This window comes from Chiloscyllium plagiosum, unplaced genomic scaffold, assembly GCF_037043375.1.
Source record: "Chiloscyllium plagiosum isolate Xiang-an unplaced genomic scaffold, Cpla_swu_hap1 HiC_scaffold_16, whole genome shotgun sequence".
Classification (NCBI taxonomy): domain Eukaryota; kingdom Metazoa; phylum Chordata; class Chondrichthyes; order Orectolobiformes; family Hemiscylliidae; genus Chiloscyllium; species Chiloscyllium plagiosum.
In genome coordinates this window covers 7223308-7245784 of record NW_028270154.1, presented here as the reverse complement: position 1 = coordinate 7245784, position 22477 = coordinate 7223308, and the positions used below count along the sequence as shown (strand labels likewise).

The window sequence follows — 22477 nt, the reverse complement described above, 5'->3', positions numbered from 1 at the left end:
GAGCAGCAAGCAGAATCTGGGACTTGCGTGTACTTTGACATCATGGCTTTTTTTTATAATGCATGTGTCAGTCTTGGTTTGAAAAATTGATTTTCTCGTAAGTGACTTTGCCAATTATAATAAAACACAAACGTCTCTTTCTGTGAAAATGTCTGATCACTACCTCAAATGTTAACCCTTAAAATGGTAATTGCAGCAATTCCTATGCTATTGCATCTGTGGAGTACATGTCCGTTTTGCAGCTTAAATTCCCTTTGATCACCCAGCATCCATGTATTTGTATATAGTGGCAAGACTGTTTAAGAGATTTTGAAGGATTGCTTCCATCTGTAGTCTTGGAAATAAAGATTTGAATCTTTATTCTGGACTGTATAAAAATCAAAAATCTGAAATGCATCAAGACAAAACAGGACAAGGTTCCCAGAGCTCCACATCATGCTGATGTAATATGTTGATCTTGCTTCCAGAACATCTTGTTTTTCATTTGACTGACCTCTTCAAACCCTTTTTATTACTATTTTTATGGGTTTGTCTTGATAGTTCAGACAAAGCAAACCACTTTGATATAAAATGCAGTTCATTGTTAAAAAAAATGCCAAAGTTTTATCAACTTGGAAAATGATAAAAGGCAGTTTAAAGGGGTAGTTATTGGGACGACTAAGCTTTTACCATTAGGCAAGTTGGAAACTGCTTTACAAAATCAGCTTTTGTTTTCTGTTTCAATTGCAAGGCAATTTTTTTTATAACCATGAATAGTACTATAGTTCTTTTCCTATCATGCTGAAGCCATTTAGAATGTTTACTTAGACTTACTGGCACTGGCCTGAGCCAGTAATCTCTCTGATTGATTGTTCTGGAAACCAAGCCAGCCACGCTGTAAAATTGTATTGAAGTGGGAGTGAAGACATGGCATTGAAACACATTGGAAACTGTTTGCACTTATATCACACTTTAATGTAATGAAAAGTCCCAGTATGCAACACAGGAGGAGAGAAAAATATATGGCAAGCCAAGAAATGGTCAATTAGGAGAGGTGAGCTGACAGATTGGTCAAAATAATTGAATTTAAAGGATTTTAATTGAGGAGAAGGTGGTGTGATCATGGATTAGGAATTCAGTGGCAGGGAATGGCAAAGAGTTGGCTGAAGTCATGGCTACCAATAGTCAGTAAAGGTGATATGCTTGGCAAGGGATTGGAAGCCATTCAGTCCATCCAGTCCATACCAACTGTCTGAAATGCATGCCACCCAGATCCATCCACCTTATACTATCCCTGTAACCCTATATTTGCCATGGAAAATCCACCTAGCCTTTACATCCTTCGACACTACGGACAATTTAGCATGGCCAATCCACCTAACCTACAAATGTTTGGACGGTGGGAGGAAACCAGAGCATCTGGAGGAAGCCCATGCAGACACAGGGGCAAACTCCACACAGACATCACACAAGCTGGAATCAAACCCAGATCCCTGGCGCTGTGAGGCATAAGTGCTAATCACTGAGCCACCATGCCACCCCTACGTGTATGTATTTCTGCATATGTATTTTCAGAATATGCATACGTTTTGTGTACATTGTTCTTTGTAATAAGTGTGCAGTATGAATGTTTGTCTCCAAGCTTCTTGCCATATCATCTTTCTTATTTAGTTTTCTCATCCTCGTCATTAGTTCCTTACAGATTTTCTGTGGAGATTGAGGTGCATATTTTGCATCAAATGGGAACATATGTGATGGAAATCATGAGCAAGTGAGCTGTGATCAAGTTTGTGAAACTCTGGGGTACTTTGGAAATGGTCGCAGGTGTTTAGACCTAAGTTAGAAATTGTTAGCCATCACTCCTATTGGAAGGATGTTGTGAAACTTGAAAGGGTTCTGAAAAGATTCACATGGATGTTGTCAGGTTTGGAGGGTTTGAACTACAGGGAGAGGCTGAATAGGCTGGGGCTGTTTTCCCTGGAGGATCGAAGGCTGAAGGGTGATCTTGTAGAGATTTTATAAAATTATGAGGGACAAGGGTGGGGTAAATAGACAAGTTTTTTTTCCCCTGGGGTCAGAGAGTCCAGAACTAGAGGGCATAGGTTTGTATTGAGAGGGGAAATATTGAAAAGGGATGTAAGGGACAACTTTTTCAGGCAGACGGTGGTGTGTGTCTGGAATGAGCTACCAGAGGAAGTGGTGCAGGCTGGTACAATTACAACATTTAAAAGGCAACTGGATGGGTATGTGAATAAGAAGGGTTTAGAGGGATATGGGCCAAGTGCTGGCAAATGAAAAGATTAGGTTAGGATATCTGGTCAGCATGGATGAGTTGGACCAAAGGGTCTGTTTCCATGCTGTACATTTCTATGACTCTATAACTGTGGAAATTTCTGTTTCTCTGCAATGGTACCTTTCTTATGCCAGAGAGGACATAGGTCACACCCCAGATTAAAATAATAGTGATGTTATGATAGCTTTGATCTAATTGGAAAAACAAAAGAACTGTGGTTGCCGTAAATCAGAAACAAAAACAGAAATTGCTCAAAAAGATCAGCAGTTCTGGCAGCATCTGAGGAGAGCAATCAGAGTTAACATTCTGGGTTGAGTCACCCTTCCTCAATGACCTAATTGTAGTCTAGATGCACACAGAGAAGGAATGTTGTTAAGAAAGTTCCAGTTTCTCAATTTAGCATACAATATTGTGGGGCTCTTCTGATATAGTGATAGTGTCCCTACCTGCAGGCCAGAAGGCCTGGATTTAAGTTTCTGCTCCAGACGTGTGTCATAACATGCCTGAACATGTTGATGAAAAATATTTACAGTCTTGTCTGCAGACAAGATAGGAGTATCTCTGGCTAGTCCATGCAAATTAAACTGTTTACACATGGCTGGCACTCAAGGGACAGACTGAGACAACTAGACAGCATATGTATCAATGAAAGAGAACAAACACAAACACTTGACCTTGCCATAAGGGGATTCCTTCTCAACATGATGTAACTGATGACCTTGAATAACACATTCATAATATTGATTTGCATTGTATGCTATTGCTACTGTGTGAAACAACTGGATTATTTCTCTACCATAGTCCGAAAAAAAGACAGTCTGCACGCCCTTCTCTGGTCGTAACCCCAAAGATATTAGGGCAAGCATCAATATCCATAGAGTTCCGGCTGGAGATGCTAATGAGAAGTTAACCGTTGCTGCCTCATTCCCCAGAAAACTTTCAAAACATCAGAAGATTCGGAAACTTACAGAAAACAAATTCAGTAACGACAAAATGCATGCTGAGCCTCTCGCACTGTTAAAAAGAAACTCGAGTTTATATAAGGTATTTTACATCTGAGACCACTTCATAGCCAAGGAAGTACTCGTGAAATATATTCACTGCAGGAACACAGCGTTTAATTTATGCACAGCAAACTTTCACAAACAGCATGAAGACAATTTATTTTTGAGGTGGTGATTAGGGAATAAATGTTGGGCAAGCAAAAGCACCCCTTCTGTATTTTTAGGATCCTTTGTGTCCACTTGAAAGGGCAAACCAGATTTCATTTTTAAATCTCTTATGAAAATCAGCCACTCCGACAATACAGAACTCTATAAGAAACACACTTTAGTATCAGCCTATATTATGTGCTTTTATCTCTCGAGTGGAATGTGAGCACACAGCCTTCAGGGCTCAGAGGTGAAAGTGCTACCCAAATATATTCACAATCACTGACCAACCTCGGCAAGGCTTGACTGATTCATGAACATGTCAGCAATACAAAAGTCAAGCCTACAGTTAGGAAGCTTCCTGCTTTTCTGCCAGCACATCTGCTGACCTAGATAGATGGAAACATCCACTCACATCAAATTCTCAGGGGTGTGAGCACATTGAAGTTGAATGCTCTCTCTTGCACATACGCCTACTTCTCACATTGTCAAGACTGCAGCTCTGCAGGTGCAGATCTAAAAATAAAATGTTCACTTCACATCAGCACAATCACAAGGGAGTCAGTGCTGTTCAATAATTGCTCTCTGTAAAGATTTCCCCCTCCCCCACCTAACATTATCAGAACCTACCCATTTTAGATTTTTGTGCACTGATGTGATTATCTCCTGATGTGTTTAAATTATAAGCATTTGCATGGGGAATTTCAAATGCCAAAGTCCAATAAAGAAAAATATTCCCACCACTGACAAAATAAATTCAGAAGCACACAATATCTCCATGTAGCTGAAGGGACAGTTAAATCCTTCATCAGTCTGATTCTGAAGATACATCCCATTCAAATTACTTGACCATCTTCCTCTTCAAAATGTTCACCAAGTATTACAGAATTGTATTCACTTTTTAAAAAAATCTTATATACGCATAATGGTTGAACATTACAAAGTAGGTAAAAATGGCAATTATTTGTGTGCTTGCTGGCTTCAAACTTATCTTGTCAAGGACACCAGGGATTTAGTTGTTAAATGCACTTTGCAGTATGTTAGCAAGCTAGAGAGCTAGATGGGTCTTGGGCTGTCCTCACTGGTCTAAGCTGAGCTGAAAATGTGTTGCTAGAAAAGCGCAGCAGGTCAGGCAGAATCCGAGGAACAGGAGAATCGACGTTTCGGGCATAAGCCCTTCTTCAGGAATGAGGAAAGTGTGTCCAGCAGGCTAAGATAAAAGGTAAGGAGGAGGGACTTGGGGGAGGGGCATTGGAAATGCGATAGGTGGAGGGAGGTCAAGGTGAGGGTGATAGGCCGGAGTGGGGTAGGGGCGGAGAGGCCAGGAAGAAGATTGCAGGTTAGGAAGGCGGTGCTGAGTTCGAGGGATTTGACTGAGACAAGGTGGGGGGAGGGGAAATGAGGAAACTGGAGAAATCTGAGTTCATCCCTTGTGGTTGGAAGGTTCCCAGGCAGAAGATGAGGTGCTCTTCCTCCAACCGTCGTGTTGCCATGGTCTGGCGATGGAGGAGTCCAAGGACCTGCATGTCCTTGGTAGAGTGGGAGGGGGAATTAAAGTGTTGGGCTACAGGGTGGTTGGGTTGGTTGGTCCGGGTGTCCCAGAGGTGTTCTCTGAAATGTTCCGCAAGTAGGCGGCCTGTCTCCCCAATATAGAGGAGGCCACATCGGGTGGAGCGGATGCAATAGATGATGTGTGTGGAGGTGCAGGTGAATTTGTGGCGGATATGTAAGTGTCCCTTGGGGCCTTGGAGGGAAGTAAAGGGGGGAGGTGTGGGCGCAAGTTTTGCATTTCTTGTGGTTGCAGGGGAAGGTGCTGGAAGTGGAGGTTGGGTTGGTGGGGGGTGTGGACCTGATGAGGGAATCATGGAGGGAGTGGTCTTTTTGGATAAGCTGAGCTGCTTACTTTGAATCTTGATGATCATGCATGGTCTACCATTGGCGAAAAGGATAGCCTTTATTGAATGTTGTGAGTCATGCTGGGATCTGCATATGCATCAGGCAAGACCAGAGTTTCTCTCAACAGTGATGCCTCCCCTATTTGACCAGCTTCTGCAAAAAGTGACCAAAATTCTGCAGCAATTTTCTCACATGAAGATTGACTATTTGGATAACAATGTCTGCTGTTTCTGTAAATATATATTCCAACATGTATCAATAATTTCAAGAGATAAGGCAAAGATAAATTGCACATTTTGATGAACATTTTGAAGTTGATTTTCTGTAAATTTCTCTCTCCATCCCACTCCCACTCCAACCAAAAAAAAAATTCGAGTAATCTAGCTTTAGGGAATCTGCTTAATCTTGAAGAAATGTGAAAAAAGTCACCAGGGAGATATTGTCATTATTAAAAAGTATTGAACTAACTTTGTATTACAGAATGATTCATTGCCTTTCTGGGAATAATGCAGCCTAGGCCAATTATCAATATTTCCACAGGCTAAGGAAACGGAAAGAACTCTCATGAGATTGGTCACCTTCCATTGTAGGCAGGTAGCTCAGAAATCTATGCACAGGCTAAATACTTCTTCAAAGAAAATTACTCTTTTGTGATTTTTTTTTAACATACGATAGCCTGCAATTCAAATTGCAGTTTTATTGAATATATTTCCTCCAAAAGGCTGGGAATGATAAGTGCCTTTGTATTTGGGTTCCACAATATAAGCAATTTATTTGTGATTATTCCGGGATGTAAGTGTTGCTGACTCATGCAGCATTAATGATCCACTTAAATGGTCTAAGCAATGAAGATGCTGATCTGCCATCCAGAAGCTCTTCAGTCTTTATGGTAGATACACCAACAGGGCTGTTAAGTAGGAACTGCAAGGTATTGACCCAGTGACCATGAAGGAATGGCAATATATGCCTTCAAGCATCTCTTCAGTATCTTTCCAATTCTATGATGAAATTAGAATGGAGTATATATGTTTTCTTTTTAAAAAGTTGTCAGCTCTAGATTTATGAACATAGAACATTACAGCGCAGTACAGACCCTTCAGCCCTAACATTGAGCCATAAACCTAGAGCTGACAACTTTTTTGTTTTGCACCTTGATGATCATGCATGGTTTACAGTTGGCTAAAGAGATAGCCTTTACTGAAGATTGTGAGTCATTTTGGGATCTGCATGTGCATCAGGCAAGAGCCGAGTTTCTGTCAACAGTAATGCCTCCCCTATTTGATCAGCCTGCCAAAATCTTGGAGCAATGTTCCCTCATTCCTGATGAAGGGCTTATGGCTGAAATGTCGATTCTCCTCCTCCTCGGATGCTGCCTGACCTGACGTGCTTTTTCATCACCGTGGGCGGCACGGTGGCAGTGGGCGGCACGGTGGCACAGTGGTTAGCACTGCTGCCTCACAGCGCCAGAGACCCGGGTTCAATTCCCGCCTCAGGCGACTGACTGTGTGGAGTTTGCACATTCTCCCCGTGTCTGCGTGGGTTTCCTCCGGGTGCTCCGGTTTCCTCCCACAGTCCAAAGATGTGCAGGTCAGGTGATTTGGCCATGCTAAATTGTCCGTAGTGTTAGGTAAGGGGTAAATGTAGGGGTATGGGTGGTTTGCGCTTCGGCGGGTCAGTGTGGACTTGTTGGGCCGAAGGGCCTATTTCCACACTGTAAAGTAATCTAATCTAATCTAATCTCTTGACTCATACAGCATTGAGCAGTACATAAAACCTTTGAGCCACCAGGAGGTGTCATTAGCTGTTGTACTGTTGCTGGTATCTGGTCTTATTGGAAAATAACAACAGGTCAGGTGCTCAGAGGAAGGAGAGGACCCAGGTCCACAAAGAGATCATTCAAGAATGGCTGCCACAAAGCCCATTTTCCGGTCTGGGTGAATTGGACACGCTGGATTCAGAGTCAGGCAAAGGCAATCTGGGAAGAACTGAGGAGGCCTTCCTCAGGCCTCTAACTCTCTGTTCCAAAATTAAAATAACATATAAAACTTTACCCAGCCTCATCCTTAATAAACCCCTTACACCCATTTACCTACACACTCCATGCCCCAGTAATGCTAACCCATGTCATCAAGTAGCCTCTTTCCATCCCCATGTCCTTTCATACCCCCATGCCACCCTTTATAACTTAGCCATCTCCATGGATTCTCATATTCCAAATGCCACTTCAATTCTCTCTACATGTCCCCTCTTCACTCATACCCCCATTGTTACTCCCTGAATCAACTTTGTGCTAGCTCATGCCAACTAAAGAGGTCCACCTTTTCCCCTGTACTTACCATGCCAATTCATATAATTCCATTAGTTCCCAAGAACACTGGAAAATTTAAGTTCTGCAACTTACATGACATCTATTTTGCACTCTTCACTCTATTGTCATTGGTTACAAACACATTTTGATAATTATTGACAGAGTTCATGCTCCTTGACAGTTTTAGATTATTTAAAAATCTGAAACTTCTTGACAAGTTTGACACTTCTTTACATTCCTTGACACTTCTTGATAAATTTGATAATTTGTGATTGTTCTTGACAAACTTTGTGCTTTATGTGAGTTTTAGAGTTCCAAGGGCTTTTTGCACCTTTTCAGCACAATCCTTTTGATTGTCAGCAACCCCACAGGTTACCTGACTGTGCTCCTGAGGTTATGTGATTTTCCCCCTCCCAAGCGTGCCTGACCTCTACCTAAGCATAGCTGTTCCCCTTTATAGCGTGAGCATGGATCATGTCCATATGGTCTACTTTAGTTCTCCAAAGGGATTCCCCGGCTATTCAAACAAAATTCAGACATACTCTGATCAGGTCTAATGTGCACACCAAGCTTCCACCTGCCAAAATCACATTTCAGTGGAGAAAGGTAGCGTTTTAAATGAACAGCTGCCTCTGTAAAATGTGCACAAAACTTTACCTGACTCCACTCCACACTCTTCAAGAAAGCAAGGTGCCATGTTCACAGTGTTGAACTATATCCGTACAGAAGGATCTTTGTCACGTTGGACTATGACTTTGTATTGAAGTTATCTGAATTATGTTCCAAATTCAGCTCCGTGAGTTGATTTCAGGGAAACCTGTGCCCAGATCAGTGCAGAGTGATGAAGAAAGAGAAAGAAGGATAGGCAAGCTTTTATGTAGGGTGCCTTTCACATTATGGAGACACCAATTAATTTTTTTAACTATATTCCATTTTGTAATGTGGGAAACAAAGAAACCAAATTAAGCACAAGTTCCCATAAACAGTAATGAAAACTAGATTTTTTTGGTGCTGTTGCTTGAGAGATTAACCATCTTAAAAGCATTATGCATGTACTTACACCATGGTCTGCAACAGTTCAAATAAGTGCCTCAACATCACCTACTCAAGGGAAATTAGGGAAGACCAATAAATTCTAGCTTGGCTAGCAATGCCCATACCCAGGAAAAAATGAAAAAAAAAGCTGGGATGCCAGGTGATGCTCTTTGGAATTGTGTTATGGACTATTTACACTAATCTTAAAAAGGAATTAGGGTCCACAATTGAATTTAATTGATGGACATCTTCTTCAATAGTGCAGTACTTCTTGATTGTAGATTTTGTATTTGAGTTTCAAGACTTAGTTAAACCCATGGTATTCATATTCAAAGGTAGGGTGGCTACTGCAGGGTCTGGGACATGTTTAAGCCCAAGCAATTACTTACTCTCATGTTTAGGGAAATATGTGGGAGGTGCTAATATGCTAGATGGCACATGAGGATTGGTGACTTTGTCATTCGTTGGGTCCAGCACCGGTGGTGTCAAAGTGGTAGTGGAAGGACATCACTGTGACATTGATGAAATGGGCCCAGCAGCGAGAGATGTGACTCTGATGTTGGTGGGTCCAGTTCACGCTACAGTGAGGAAGTGATGGAGGAGAATCAGCCCAGCGGTGGAAGATGGCATCTGAAGAGTGGCAAATTCAACATTGGTTGGGTCCAGTGTAGACAGCGGCAAGGCTGTGGAGGAGGGATGGCAGCACAGGCATCATTGGCTTAGCACTGATGGACTCTCTTTAAGCTATATCTTTCTATTTTCTTACTTATTCTTAAAACTATTCAAAATGGTACTGGATCATGGTAACAGTGGAAAAAGCTTTTCACTGTATTTTTCTACTTTTCTCACTGTAAAATACACATGACAATAAAATCATTCATTCATTATAGGCCAGCAAGCTGAGACATTCCAATCGCCAGCCTGTGTTGGATTAGCGCAGCTCAGGCACTGAACAGCAGGCATACCCTGGCTTAGAATGTAGATCATCACAGAAACTTCCCTCCACTAATTAGATGAATGATTCTGCTTAGAAAATACAGGTGCATGGATGTTGGGTGAGAGTTATGGTAAACATGCCTCTGACAGTTACAAAGGTAGAAATAGTTGGCAGACACCTGATATTTGGGTTTACAGATAAAGAATCACAACTTGCATAAAGGAATAAAGTATTAGACTCTCAATTCAATTTTTAATTGCTGACACCATATTCTTATTACCTTATTTGATGTAAAAGTGTAGATATTGTAATGAAGTCAACCATGTGGACCTCATAGGATGAGTTCTCTGATAGGGGCTGTTAATCTGGTCCAATCAAGGAGCCCTAGCTGAAGACTGTTTAAGAAGGGTGGTAAGGACAAGCCAGGGAACTATAGACCGGTGAGCCTGACCTCGGTGATGGGCAAGTTGTTGGAGGGAATCCTGAGGCACAGGATGTACATGTATTTGGAAAGGCAAGGACTGATTCGGGATAGTCAACATGGCTTTGTGCATGGGAAATCATGTCTCACAAACTTGATTGAGTTTTTTGAAGAAGTAACAAAGAAGATTGATGAGGGCAGAGCAGTAGATGTGATCCATATGGACTTCAGTAAGGCATTTGACAACGTACCCCATGGGAGACTGATTAGTAAGGTTAGATCTCATGGAATAAAGGGAGAACTAGCCATTTGGATACAGAAGTGGCTCAAAGGTACAAGACAGAGGGTGGTGGTGGAGGGTTGTTTTTCAGACTGGAGGCCTGTGACCAGTGGAGTGCCACAAGGATTGGTGCTGGGCCCTCTACTTTTTGTCATTTACGTAAATGATTTGGATGCGAGCATAAGAGTTACAGTTAGTAAATTTGCAGATGACACCAAAATTGGAGGTGTAGTGGACAGCGAAAAGGGTTACCTCAGATTACAACAGGATCTGGACCAGATGGGCCAATGGGCTGAGAAGTGGCAGATGGAGTTTAATTCGGATAAATGCAAGGAGCTGCATTTTGGGAAAGCAATCTTAGCAGAGGGTGGTACGTGTATGGAATGAACTGCCAGAGGATGTGGTGGAGGCTGATACAATTGCAACATTTAAGAGGCATTTGGATGGGTATATGAATAGGAAGGGTTTGGAGGGATATGGGCTGGGTGCTGGCAGGTGGGACTAGATTGGGTTTTGATATCTGGCCGACATGGACGGGTTGGACCGAAGGGTCTGTTTCCATGCTGTACATCTCTATGACTCTATATAAACAGGAATGTCAGATATTCTGTTCACTCTGAGAGCTGGCTTGGAGGAGGTGGATAAGTGTCAAGGACTCTCTCTGTGTAAAGGAAGAGTGACTTGGTGATGGGGTACCAGCCTCTGTGGGGTTACTTCAAAAAGTATTTTAATAGATTGCAGTAGTCAATTAAAAATTTACAAAATGCAGTTGCGTATTATATTGCCCTGTTGTTCTTTGCCTCGAAGCTGTGACTTAAAGCCCAAACCCACTACATTTATACTCTTGTCTACTTGCCTCGTTCCGTTTTGATTTCTCCCCGAATTAGTCTTGAGATGCCTCCTTGTTTCCTGAAAATTCCCTTCATTCTTTGTCATGCATCCACCACAATAATCACAACCTCTTATTACTTCCAGTCTTATGACTCAACATGCTCCTGATGATCTTATTGAAACTTTTAAGGGTAGAATAGGATAGACAGAGACAAAATGTTTCCTCTTACACGATCCCCCTTTAAGATGGGGATGAGAAAATTTCTTTGAAGCTGTGGAAGTTTTTCTATGGAATTCTTTTGTCAAAAATGAATTGGATGCTGAATCATTCCACTTATTCAAGAATGAGTGAGACAGAGTTTTGATTGACAAGGGAGCAAGGGTTATGATGGGGGGGCAGACAGGAAAGTGGAATTGAGTGTATAAACAGATAGCCATGACCTTATTGAATGGTGGAGCAGTGCAAAAAATCAGCTGGTCTACTCCTTCTCCTAAGTCATATCTTCCTACAGTAAAGATTCAAGAAATGAGTCTGTGCATATTTATAATTGTGGTTTACAAAGTTCAGTGTTTGAGGTGTGTATAAAATTATTTTTGCAGAGATTAATAATAGCAGGGGTATGCCATTCAACCCCGTGAGCCCCTACTGCCATTCAGTTAGATCATAGCTGATCAGCACTCCAAAATCCATGAACTTGTCTTTACTCCATTTCCCCTGCTATCCTTACCTAACACAAAATGATTGATCTCAGCCTTGCAAGCATTGCAAGCATCCACAGCTTTTTGAAGGGGGTCGAGAGAAAAATGTTTCCAAATTTCTCATCTGAATGGGCTAGCTCTAAATTTAATGTCATGTATATTAAGGAAAAACAAGGACACATGTTGAAAACAGCAGGGAGTGGTCGCACTCAATCCTCATGAGGTAATACAGTTAAGTGTGTCAAACAAAGGATTAAAAATTGAATTGTGAAATGCTATCTCATATATTAATTCATAGCAGATTAAAGTAACTGCCTGGAGTTGTCAGACAAAGGAGGCATCAAACGCAAAGGTTAAAAGAGAAGCAAAGGGGTGATTTGAACCAAATCCAAGATGTAGGAAAGCATCTAAATGAACAGGTTGTCATGGAAACTTAGGGAAGGAGAACAGAATTGAATCATTGATGGGAAATGTTCATGTGACAGAGAGGGAGGTGGGGCAGAAAAAGACGTATCTGTATCGCTTTATTATCTTGATGTTTCAGCTACAGAGCTGCTGAAGATTCTTGCATTTGGGTTCCATGATGATTTTAAATCAAAACATTCACTTTATTATTCTATTAGCTATGGTTCTCACTGGATGATATTAGACAACGGAGAAAGCTTGACCTGTAAGTTAAGAGGAAAGCAAATAAAGTAAACAAGTTCACAATATAAGTCATGTAGAGAAAATTAGATTAGATTCCCTACAGTGTGGAAACAGGCCCTTCAGCCCAACAAGTCAACACCGACCCTCTGAAGAGTAACCTACCCAGACCCATTTCCCTCTGATTAATGCATCTTACACTATGGGCAATTTAGCATGGCCAATTCACCTGACCTTCACATCTTTGGACTGTGGGAGGAAACCCACACAGACACAGGGAGACTATGCAAACTCCACACAGACATCAAACCTAGGATCCTGGTGCTATGAGGTAGCAGTGCTAACCACTGAGCCGCCCCAATATTGAAGTAATGATGAACCGACAAGTAGAACAGTTAAGAGGAGAAAGCAGCCATATTTACCTTAATGATTTGTTCCTGTTACAAATAAAAACCCTCTTTTATCTCTGTATCATTCAGATTTTCATTCTATACTAATTGGTTTAATTCTTGCAAATACCACGTTGTGCATTTTCACACTGATCCACAAAGTTATAGTATCCTAAAGTACAGAAAAGCTATTCAGCCCACAATGCCAGTTTCAGGAAGAGTTGCTCAATTTAATGCCATGCTACAGTTTTCTCCCCATGACACAGAAAATTAATTCTCTTAAAAGAATCCATCTCCCTGTTTAAAGCTCCTGGGTAATTTGATTACACTACCCTTCAAACAAGCAGTTAATTCCAAACTATAAAACCCTTTACATGACATAATTTCTCTCCATCTTGTCTTTTTTTTACCTTGCTAAATATGTTGTATCTATGCCCTTTGGTTATTGGCTTATTTAAGAGAGGAAACAGATTTGCCTTGTTTGGTTCATCAAAATCCTCGTAAGTCAAATCTATCGTGAGCTCTTTATTCCATTATATAACTTTGACTTTAAGACAGCAGATGTCAGAGTAAATATCTGGAAGGTTATGAATTGAGATTAGAAGCAAAAATGATTTTTGTACAATCTGATTTGAAAGTTGGCAAACCTGAGTTTCCTTTCAGGAGAAAGTGAGGACTGCAGATGCTGGAGATCAGAGCGGAAAATGTGTTGCTGGAAAAGTGCAGCAGGTCAGGCAGCATCCAAGGAGCAGGAGAATCGGCGTTTTGGGCATGAGCCCTTCTTCAGGAATGAGGAAAGTTTGAGGAAAGAATGAGGAATGAGAAACCTGAGTTTCCTTTCAGAGTATTTTAGAATACAGATACCTTCCTGTGAAACACACTTGAGATAATTCTAATATTTACCATGAGTCGTATCAACGGAATCATAAAATTCTGTGAATACTACTAATGTGTACTAACATAAGAATGTGGATACTACTAATGTGTACTTACATAAGAATGTTGATTGCAATGCTATAACTTTTCTTTCTTAGCTATTTTGATTGATGCTTTGATCCGAGTGCAGACTGACTTAATCCTTCCCTCAAGCAGCAATGTGCAGACATGTGAGTGTTGAGGATTGGTGTACAGTATTGCATTTTCACATTGAACACTGCATTTTACTGTCACTGTTAAAAATAATAGTGCTAAGTGTACATTTTTGGAGAAATAATCTGGAACAATATGAAAATGCAATCGGTGAAGTCAAGTAAAATGCTTTCACTAAAAATCTTGCAGAAAATGTATCAAGGGAATCTAATTGAAGTCAACAACATTAATGTGATCAAGAGGAACTCACGTCAGTATTCAGAGAAGGAGGAATTGAAGGATGTATGAAAAAATTAGTTTTAAATGCCTTTGTTTGATTTTGACTCCCTGTGCAAACACTAATAACAGGGTTTTAACACATGCTGTGAAAGCTGCTGTTAACATTTCTCTATTCGCATGCAGCAAGAATTCAACTCCCACATGTCATAGAGGCAGTGATGTACAAAGTAATTTTCTATCTTCATTGTGGATCATTGCTGAATTACATTACAAGTGTAAGATAGTTCTGCACTTTAAAATAAAAAATATACTCACCAATTGATGATCATAAATTGGTTATACATAGTATAGATGCCCTCCTATGTCTCTCATTAGGTTTTCATATGTTATTGAACTTTTTTTTAAGAGCAAAGATGTGTACAAACATCATCAATGGTTTGCTTTTCTGCTGATGGAAGTGAGATGGACAGACATTATGAATTTTACAACTTGCAATTGTAACTTTAACGTTGAAAAATGTCCCGCAATGCTTGACAGAGATCAAGTAAAAGTCAAAGGCTATATTAAGAAGTATTATGATAATCTTGCCTTAAACCTAGGTAGGTTTTAAGGAAGACCTTAATGGAACAGATGGAAGGACATAATTAGAGAATTCCAGAGGACCTGGTCGAGATGGTTGAAGGCACAGCTGTCAAGAGTGGGATGTGGGATTTCAGTGTAGGTTAGAAAGGCAAAATGTTTAGGTCAGGATATAGTGCTGACAAATTAACATCATAAAAAGTACAAACAGGTATAGGTCATTCAGCCCCTTAAGCCTGCTGTGCCAGTCAATAGGATCATGGCTGATCCAACATTCCTTACATCCACTTTCCTGCTCTTTCCCTGTAATGCGTGATTCTCTTTTTGATCAAAAGTCTGTCTATCTCAGCCTTAAATACGCATAAGGACTCTGCCCCACAGATCTCAGTGGCAAGCAATTCCAAAGATTCACAAACTGCTGAGAGAAGAGATTTCTCCTCATCTCCTTCTTAAATTGGCCTCCCTTTGTGACTATGCCACCTGGCCCTAAACATTCCCATGAGAGGAAACATCTCATCATTTATCCTGTCAAGCCCCTTCTGAGTCCTACATGTTTCAATAAAATCACCTGTCATTCTTCTACATTCCAGTGAGTACTGTCCCAAACTATTTAGACTTTGCTCAGAAGACAATCCCTCCATACGATGAATCATCCCAGTGAATGTTTTCTGAACTGTTACCAATGAAATTATTTCTTTCCTTAAATAAGGAAATCAAACTGCTCATACTGCTCCAGATGTAGTATCACTAGAATCTTGGACAGTTGCAATAGGCCATCCCTACTCTTATACTCAAATCCCTTTGAAATAAGAGCCAACATTCAATTAGCCTTCCTGATTCTGCAGTTTCTCTCCATTTAAGTAATATTCTGTTGTTGTTGGGTTGGAGGAGGTTAGAAAGACAGAACAGGAGCAAGACCACCGGTTAACATGTTTAAGTTAGAGTAGTGAGTGACAGGATCTATTGTGGATAAACAGAGATATAATGATAGATGAATTTGACTTAAGGATGAGGTAGGATACAGGCAGTGGGGCTTTGATGAACTCAACATTTTGCATGATGAACAATATGAGGCTGTCCAAAGGGGTATTTGGAATTGTCATGCTGGAGTTGAAACAACCATGGAAGAAAGCTTCAACAGCACATAGGCTTAATTGGGACAATGGTTAGTGATGCTCTAAATTCTGAAGTTGGAAGCTGTGGTGATGGAAAGATAATGAAATCAAAATCTTAGTTCAGGATGAAGTAAATGTTAAGATTCCAAACAGTCTTGTTCATCTTTAGACAATGGCCAGGGATAGGAGTGGGTGAAAGTGAGGACTGCAGATGCTGGAAACCAGAGTTTAGATCAGAGTGGTGCTGGAAAAGCACAGCAGGTCAGGCAGCATCCGAGGAGCAGGAAAATTGACGTTTCGGGCAAAAGCCCTTCATCAGGAATAGAGGCAGGGTGCCTTCAGGGTGGAGAGATAAATGGGGGGATGGGGGGCTGGGGAGAAAGTAGCAAAGAGTACAATAGGTGAATGGGGGTGGGGATGGAGGTGATAGGTCAGAGAGGAGGGTGGGGGGAGGTAGCAAAGAGTACAATGGGTGAATGGGGGTGGGGATGGAGGTGATAGGTCACAGAGGATGGTGGAGTGGATAGGTGGGAAGGGAGATTGGCAGATCGGATAGGTCATGAGGACAGTGCTGAGCTGGAAGGTTGGAACTGAGGTAAGGTGGGGGGAGGGGAAATGAGGAAACTGGTGAAGTCCACATTGATCCCCTGGGGTTGAAGTGTTCCGAGGTGGAAGATGAGGTGTTCTTCCTCCAGGCTTCGGGTGGTGAGGGAGCGGCGGTGAAGGAGGCCCAGGACCTCCATGTCCTCTGCAGAGTGGGAGAGGGAGTTAAAATGTTGGGCCACAGGGCAGTGGGGTTGATTGGTGTGGGTGTCCCGGAGATGTTCCCTGAAGCACTCTGCGAGGAGGCGTCCAGTCTCCCCAATGTAGAGGAGACCGCATCGGCAGCAACGGATACAATAAATGACATTGGTGGATGTGCAGGTGAAACTTTGACGGAAGTGGAAGGCTCCTTTGGGGCCTTGGATGGTGGTGAGGGAGGAGGTGTTGGCACAAGTTTTGCAATTCCTGCGGTGGCAGGGGAGGGTGCCAGGACAGGAGGGTGGTTTGCTGGGGGGTGTGGACCTCACCAGGTAGTCACAGAGGGAATTGTCTTTGTGGAAAGCGGAAAGGGGTGGGGAGGGAAATATATCCCTGGTGGTGGGGTCCATTTGGAGGTGGTTGAAATGTCGGCGGATGATATGGTTAATGTGAAGGTTGGTAGGGTGGAAAGTGAGGACAAGGGGGATTCTGTCCTTGTTACGGTTGGAGGGGTGGGGTTTGAGGGTGGAGGTATGAGATGTGGATGAGATGCGTTGGAGGGCATCTTCAACCACATGAGAAAGGAAATTGCGATCTCTAAAGAAGGAGGCCATCTGGTGTGTTCTGTGGTAGAACTGGTCCTCCTGGGAGCAGATACGGCAGAGGCGGAGGAATTGGGAATACGGGATGGCATTTTTGCAGGAGGTGGGGTGGGCACAGGTAGCTGTGGGAATCTGGAAATTGCACTATTCACTTTCACGTTAATATTGAATAGTTTTATATTTCTTTTAAAAATACTTGACAGAGGTATTAGAAAAGTGCATTAAGTATTCATATGATAATTTGGTAATGTTCAAGTTCATATGTAATTCCTATTAAATATTCTTCAGGTGAACACGTAAGACAACCTTTTGACATCTAAGGACTTGGAACTGTTTTAGTTATGTAGATGTCAAAGTAAACATAACATTAAATTATTACAGCTTATCCATCTTCCTGTTATTACAAATTAAATTTTGTCAACCAAATGTCCCAGGGATGTGGGCTATTTGATAAAATAAATCAAGGTATTTAAGTAATTAAATCACTAATTTATTTATAAATCTCAATTAGTCGATAATGCCAGACAGAGTTCAGAATCAGATATCAGTACCTGTGGTATAGGGAACCTGAGTGACAAAGGAAATCAAGTGCTGCTACAATATCTAGATTGCTTTTCTGCTCAATTACATTAACTATCAAGGCCATGGCAATGTGCCAGCAAAACCCTGATTGAATTAAAATAGCAATGATTTGATGATTATTTAGGACAGGCATAGCATATCTATATAACCCATCATAATTGTTGGCAGAATATAAACAGGTTCAGTATGTTGTACCACATGACATGTTGAAGCAGCTTTCAAATACATTTTATGCTATTCTGTTTTTGTTAAGCTCTAGATAAGACATTTAGCTCCATTCTTGATCTCCGCCTTCCACAGTATAAGATTTGTCATTCTGAACAGTCTTACAATTTACATATTGCAGTTTAGTTTCCATTTGTTCCCTTTATTTTGTGTTCAAAACACTGTATAGCCTTATCCCTACCTATCAGTGTACCTCTCCCTGTCATAGTAGTAGGATTGATCAAATAAGCAAACATTTATCAGGGATCCATTAACTTTGTGGGTTAGTTTGCATAAAGCAGTAAAATACATTACACATCATGAAGCAGGTATTACAGCAAGCAACATACAACACTTCCAAGCACTACAAACCTCTGAGAGTCCTGTGATCCTTCAGATCTGGTCTCTTGCACCTTGACAATTTCTTACTCTCCACTGACGATAACTGTATTTTCCACTGCCTAAGCCTTAACTTTTCTTACTGAATCTTGCCACTTCTCACCTCTCTCTGTCTCTCTCTATCTCTCTGTCTCTCCCTCTCTCTCCCTCTCTTTCCTCCCTCCTTCAAGTCAATCCTTAAAACCTACCTCTTTGATCAGGCTTTTGGTTACATCTTAAATCTTATGTGGCTCAATATCCAATGCCATATTCTATCTAAGTACATTGCTGTTCAAACACTTTGGGATGTTCATTGTCTTTAAAGACACTAATTAATGTCAGTTGTTGTTGCTGTTCCTTCAGAAGAAGAGGAAAAGCCTTAATTATTTAAATATAATTTTAGTGGCTTTCTTTATATCTTGTGATCTCTTAGGTTAAGGCAATAGGTGGAAGCTTATACAACCATATGGTATTTGTGGCTTATGTTTCTTTTAGAAATTTAGAAACACCTGAGTGAGTATACTCTGCATGCCAAGAAAATCAAGAAATCTCCAAGTCAAGTTGCTATTAGTTAATGTTAGCTGAAGACATGGATGAAGTGGTAGAAATCAGTAAATCAAACACAAACCAAGCGCTTAGAGGCATAGAGATGTATAGCATGCAAACAGATCCTTCAGTCCAACTTGTCCATGCTGGCCAGATATCCCAACCTAATCTGGTCCTATTTGCCAGCACTTGGTCCATATTACAAGTATATATATTCTTCATTGGACATCACTAAGGTTGTCACATTGTTGGTTCTGTGACCTTGCTATGTGCAAATTGGTTGGTCAACTGTGTGCCCCAGCAGGTCCGGATTCAAGTTCCACCTCCTTCAGAGGTGTGCAATAATATCGAGAAAATATCTAGAACATTGACTGCACTTTAACAGCTCATCATAAATTAATTTAGGACATCCCAAAACTGTGAAGGGCTGACATAAATGCAAGTTCCGTGACTGTATATCCATTATAGCCACATTACTAATGAATTCCTATTTTAAGTTTTATAGTTAGAGAATTACACTGTGCATGTTTTACAAGCAATCTGCCAACACATCCATACTATTCTTTGGCACTTCCTGATGGTTCACTTGGCAAAGTCAGTCTACAGCTTAGTGATATTAAAAGACGAAGTGCCAGATCAATGCAAGGCTCTATGGGAGCACAGGCAGAGTTGTAGGCATCAGTCCATTGTTTGCACCAATCAATCAGAGAAGGAATAAGTGAAATAAATCATGTCTAGCAGCTGCTAGTGACCCCAGCTGGAGAAATGCATGCAAATGCTAATGAGAAGGATAGGAACCAGAGTTGAACTTTATGCCCTGTAAAGATAGGTGGCTTGGCAGACATCACTGATTAAGTTCATGGATAAGTAATGGCCATTTTGGACATAGTCCATCACTTGTATTATTGAGTTCCAATATGACTTTGCATTTTTGGGAAAAGATTTGGGAGTGCAGGTGGGGGCGGCAGTTGGTGACTGGGTGCCAAATACTTTATAAAAGGTCTTGGGTCAATATGATATGATTGATTTCTCAACTGCTTGCTGGCACAAACCTAACTCTGAAGCATTCTGCATCCAAAATAGTATCACACTGTATTTTTAGATCAACACACAGCTGACTTCCTTTCATTGAGAAACTAACAAAGACATCATACAACTGCAATATTTCATGAATGAATTTAACTAAAATAGATTTAATTCAGCAAGGACTTGCAATAAATAATAACCGTAGGCAGAGTGTTGATGCCATATCTCTAACAGCATGCTTTGTCTGACGTCAGTGTAAATGTCTATTTGCAGCTAATAAGAAAAATAACTTTTTGTTTTGCAGGACTAATAAATGTCTTGAAAAATAACTGAAGCAAAAAGAAACCAGTGCCTTATTCTGTACTTACTTGTTTTACAGTGTCTCTTGCTGTTTGTTGGTGCGAATGGCCAGCTTTGAATTATAGGGTTGTCTAACTTGCATGGCCTCTCTTCAAACAAGATCTCTGCATGTGAATGTATCTTAAAATCAAATCATAAGATATTGAGTTGACAATGACTGAATGCACTGGGCTACTTATGCTGCCAATACCATAGTATGGTGTTTATTGGGTTTGAAATTTGTCTTCTGCCTAAAGCAACCACCATTTTGGTGGACAGGTAAAAGCACATCAGAACTACCAGTGAACTGTAAAACCAGGAAGGTGGCTGTGGGAGTCAGCTGACCAGTCAGGTGGTGCAAACAATCCCATAACAAAGGAACCTCAGACAGAGTAGTTTTTGTGAGTTCCAGGAGCAGCTTTCCTCTTCCTTCTGTTGCTGCTATATAATTAGAATAAACTGTATTTTATGAGTAGCTTCAAACCCCTCTGACAAAACCTGGACAGTCTGCAAGGTGTCTTTTATAAATGGGCAAATCTATTTGTTTCATCTTAGATTGGCATTGCACTTTGGGATGTTATATCAATGTAAGTAGCTGAAACCATTTTAAAACATATTCTATAGAACAGTGTCACCTATAGTAATACATATGTAAGTATAATATGTGACAAAATAATCCAAGATCATTGTGTTAAAATATACCAGGAGAGCTGGACAAGTGTAAGAGAGGTTCATGGTTGGCTTGGGCAATGCCAGGAAGTTAAACTTTAAACAAACACAGTTAGCTGTTTAAATAGATTGTAAGGCCATGATGGACTCATTTGTAATTTGGCTAGTTATGGCTAGTTGTAAAGATTATGGTTGGAGTGTTTTTCAATGACAGGATCAAATAAACCAAAGAACAATTTTCATCCAAAATGACTTTGTGATGTGTATGGCACCATGGAATCAAAAAATGATTCATCACAGAGGGAAATCATTCAGCTCATAATGTCTGTGCTTGGTCCTTGAAAAGGTGATCTGGTTAATCTCCTGATCTTTCCCTAACCTTATACATTGCTGTAAATAAGTATCCATCCGATTCCCTTCTGAAGGTTATTGAATCTGCCTCCACCAATCTTTCAGGATGTATATGGCAGACCATAACGAGTATCTACATAAGGAATTCTGTTTGTTTTCCCTTTGGATTTTCATCAGTTATCTTCATTTGTATCCTCTGGTTACTGATCATCCTGTTGGTGAAAACCGTTAGCCCCTGTCTACTCTATGATTCACCGCTGTATTTCTACAATGATCATTAATTAGATTCTGTGATCAGTTGACCAGAGAAGCAGTTCAATGAGGTGGAGTGAACAAGGTCTGCCTTCTTTCAACAATTGCAGTATTCTACACCTTGTTTAGGTGTGTATCCAGTATATGGTCAAGGATTGATCAAACACACCTGACTGAGGTAGGCTAATTCAACTTTCTTTAGAAGGCAAAACATCCACTGAGTGGGTCATTTATTATCACATACATTTTGCTCACTTTATTACTGAAAACCTTTCACATTTTCCTTCTGTTAGAGTGCACTTTTACCCCCTTTAAATTTGCTATGCTCATTCAAGGTTACCTTTTATTTAATTGCCATGATCCCTTTCCGCAGCAGGTGCTATAATTTCTGCATAACTTCACAAGTTACTTATTTTTTGCATTTATTTCCCTGATTTGTTTATATTTCTCCCCACGTTTCCCGCCTCCATGTACACTCCATCAGCCGGTAGAGACGGGTGGACACTACCACGGACAGCTCCGCGAATGCAGTTGCAGATGACGCTAGGCCCTCACGTACCAGGAACCTTGCGAAGTCAGTATCTCATCCCCCGAGGTGAGCTCCTCAGCTGAGGCATGGTGAAGCTCATCAACATGGCTTCCCTCTGCTTTGTTTTCAAAGTTGTTACCTTACTTGGTGGTTCTCGAAAACTGTTACTGATGATTACTAATGCTGGCTGTTGCTCTTGATCTTCCAGACTTTTTCATTAGGTGTGCAGTTGTTGCTCTTGCTGCCATGACTTTAACTGTCAATGTGTTCAATGTTCCAGGCTGCTCTTGCTGACTTCAAAGCTTTGTATGGCCGCTGCTGCACAAACATTTCTCAGTTTTATATCTTGCCAAGTTCTTTTATTTCTCCCAGTCCTCCTGAAAGAGGCCAAC

At 41.0% G+C, this 22477-nt stretch overlaps 1 protein-coding gene across 1 annotated transcript in view; it reads left to right on the top strand.

Annotated features, from left to right (window-relative positions):
- LOC122556420 (uncharacterized) overlaps window positions 1-22477 on the top strand; it is a 91156-nt gene that overhangs the window by 54090 nt on the left and 14589 nt on the right. Inside the window, exon 5 of the mRNA XM_043703047.2 lies at window positions 22041-22151. Within this exon, the coding sequence (XP_043558982.2) occupies window positions 22041-22151 (111 nt within the window). The remainder of the gene's footprint in view (window positions 1-22040; window positions 22152-22477) is intronic.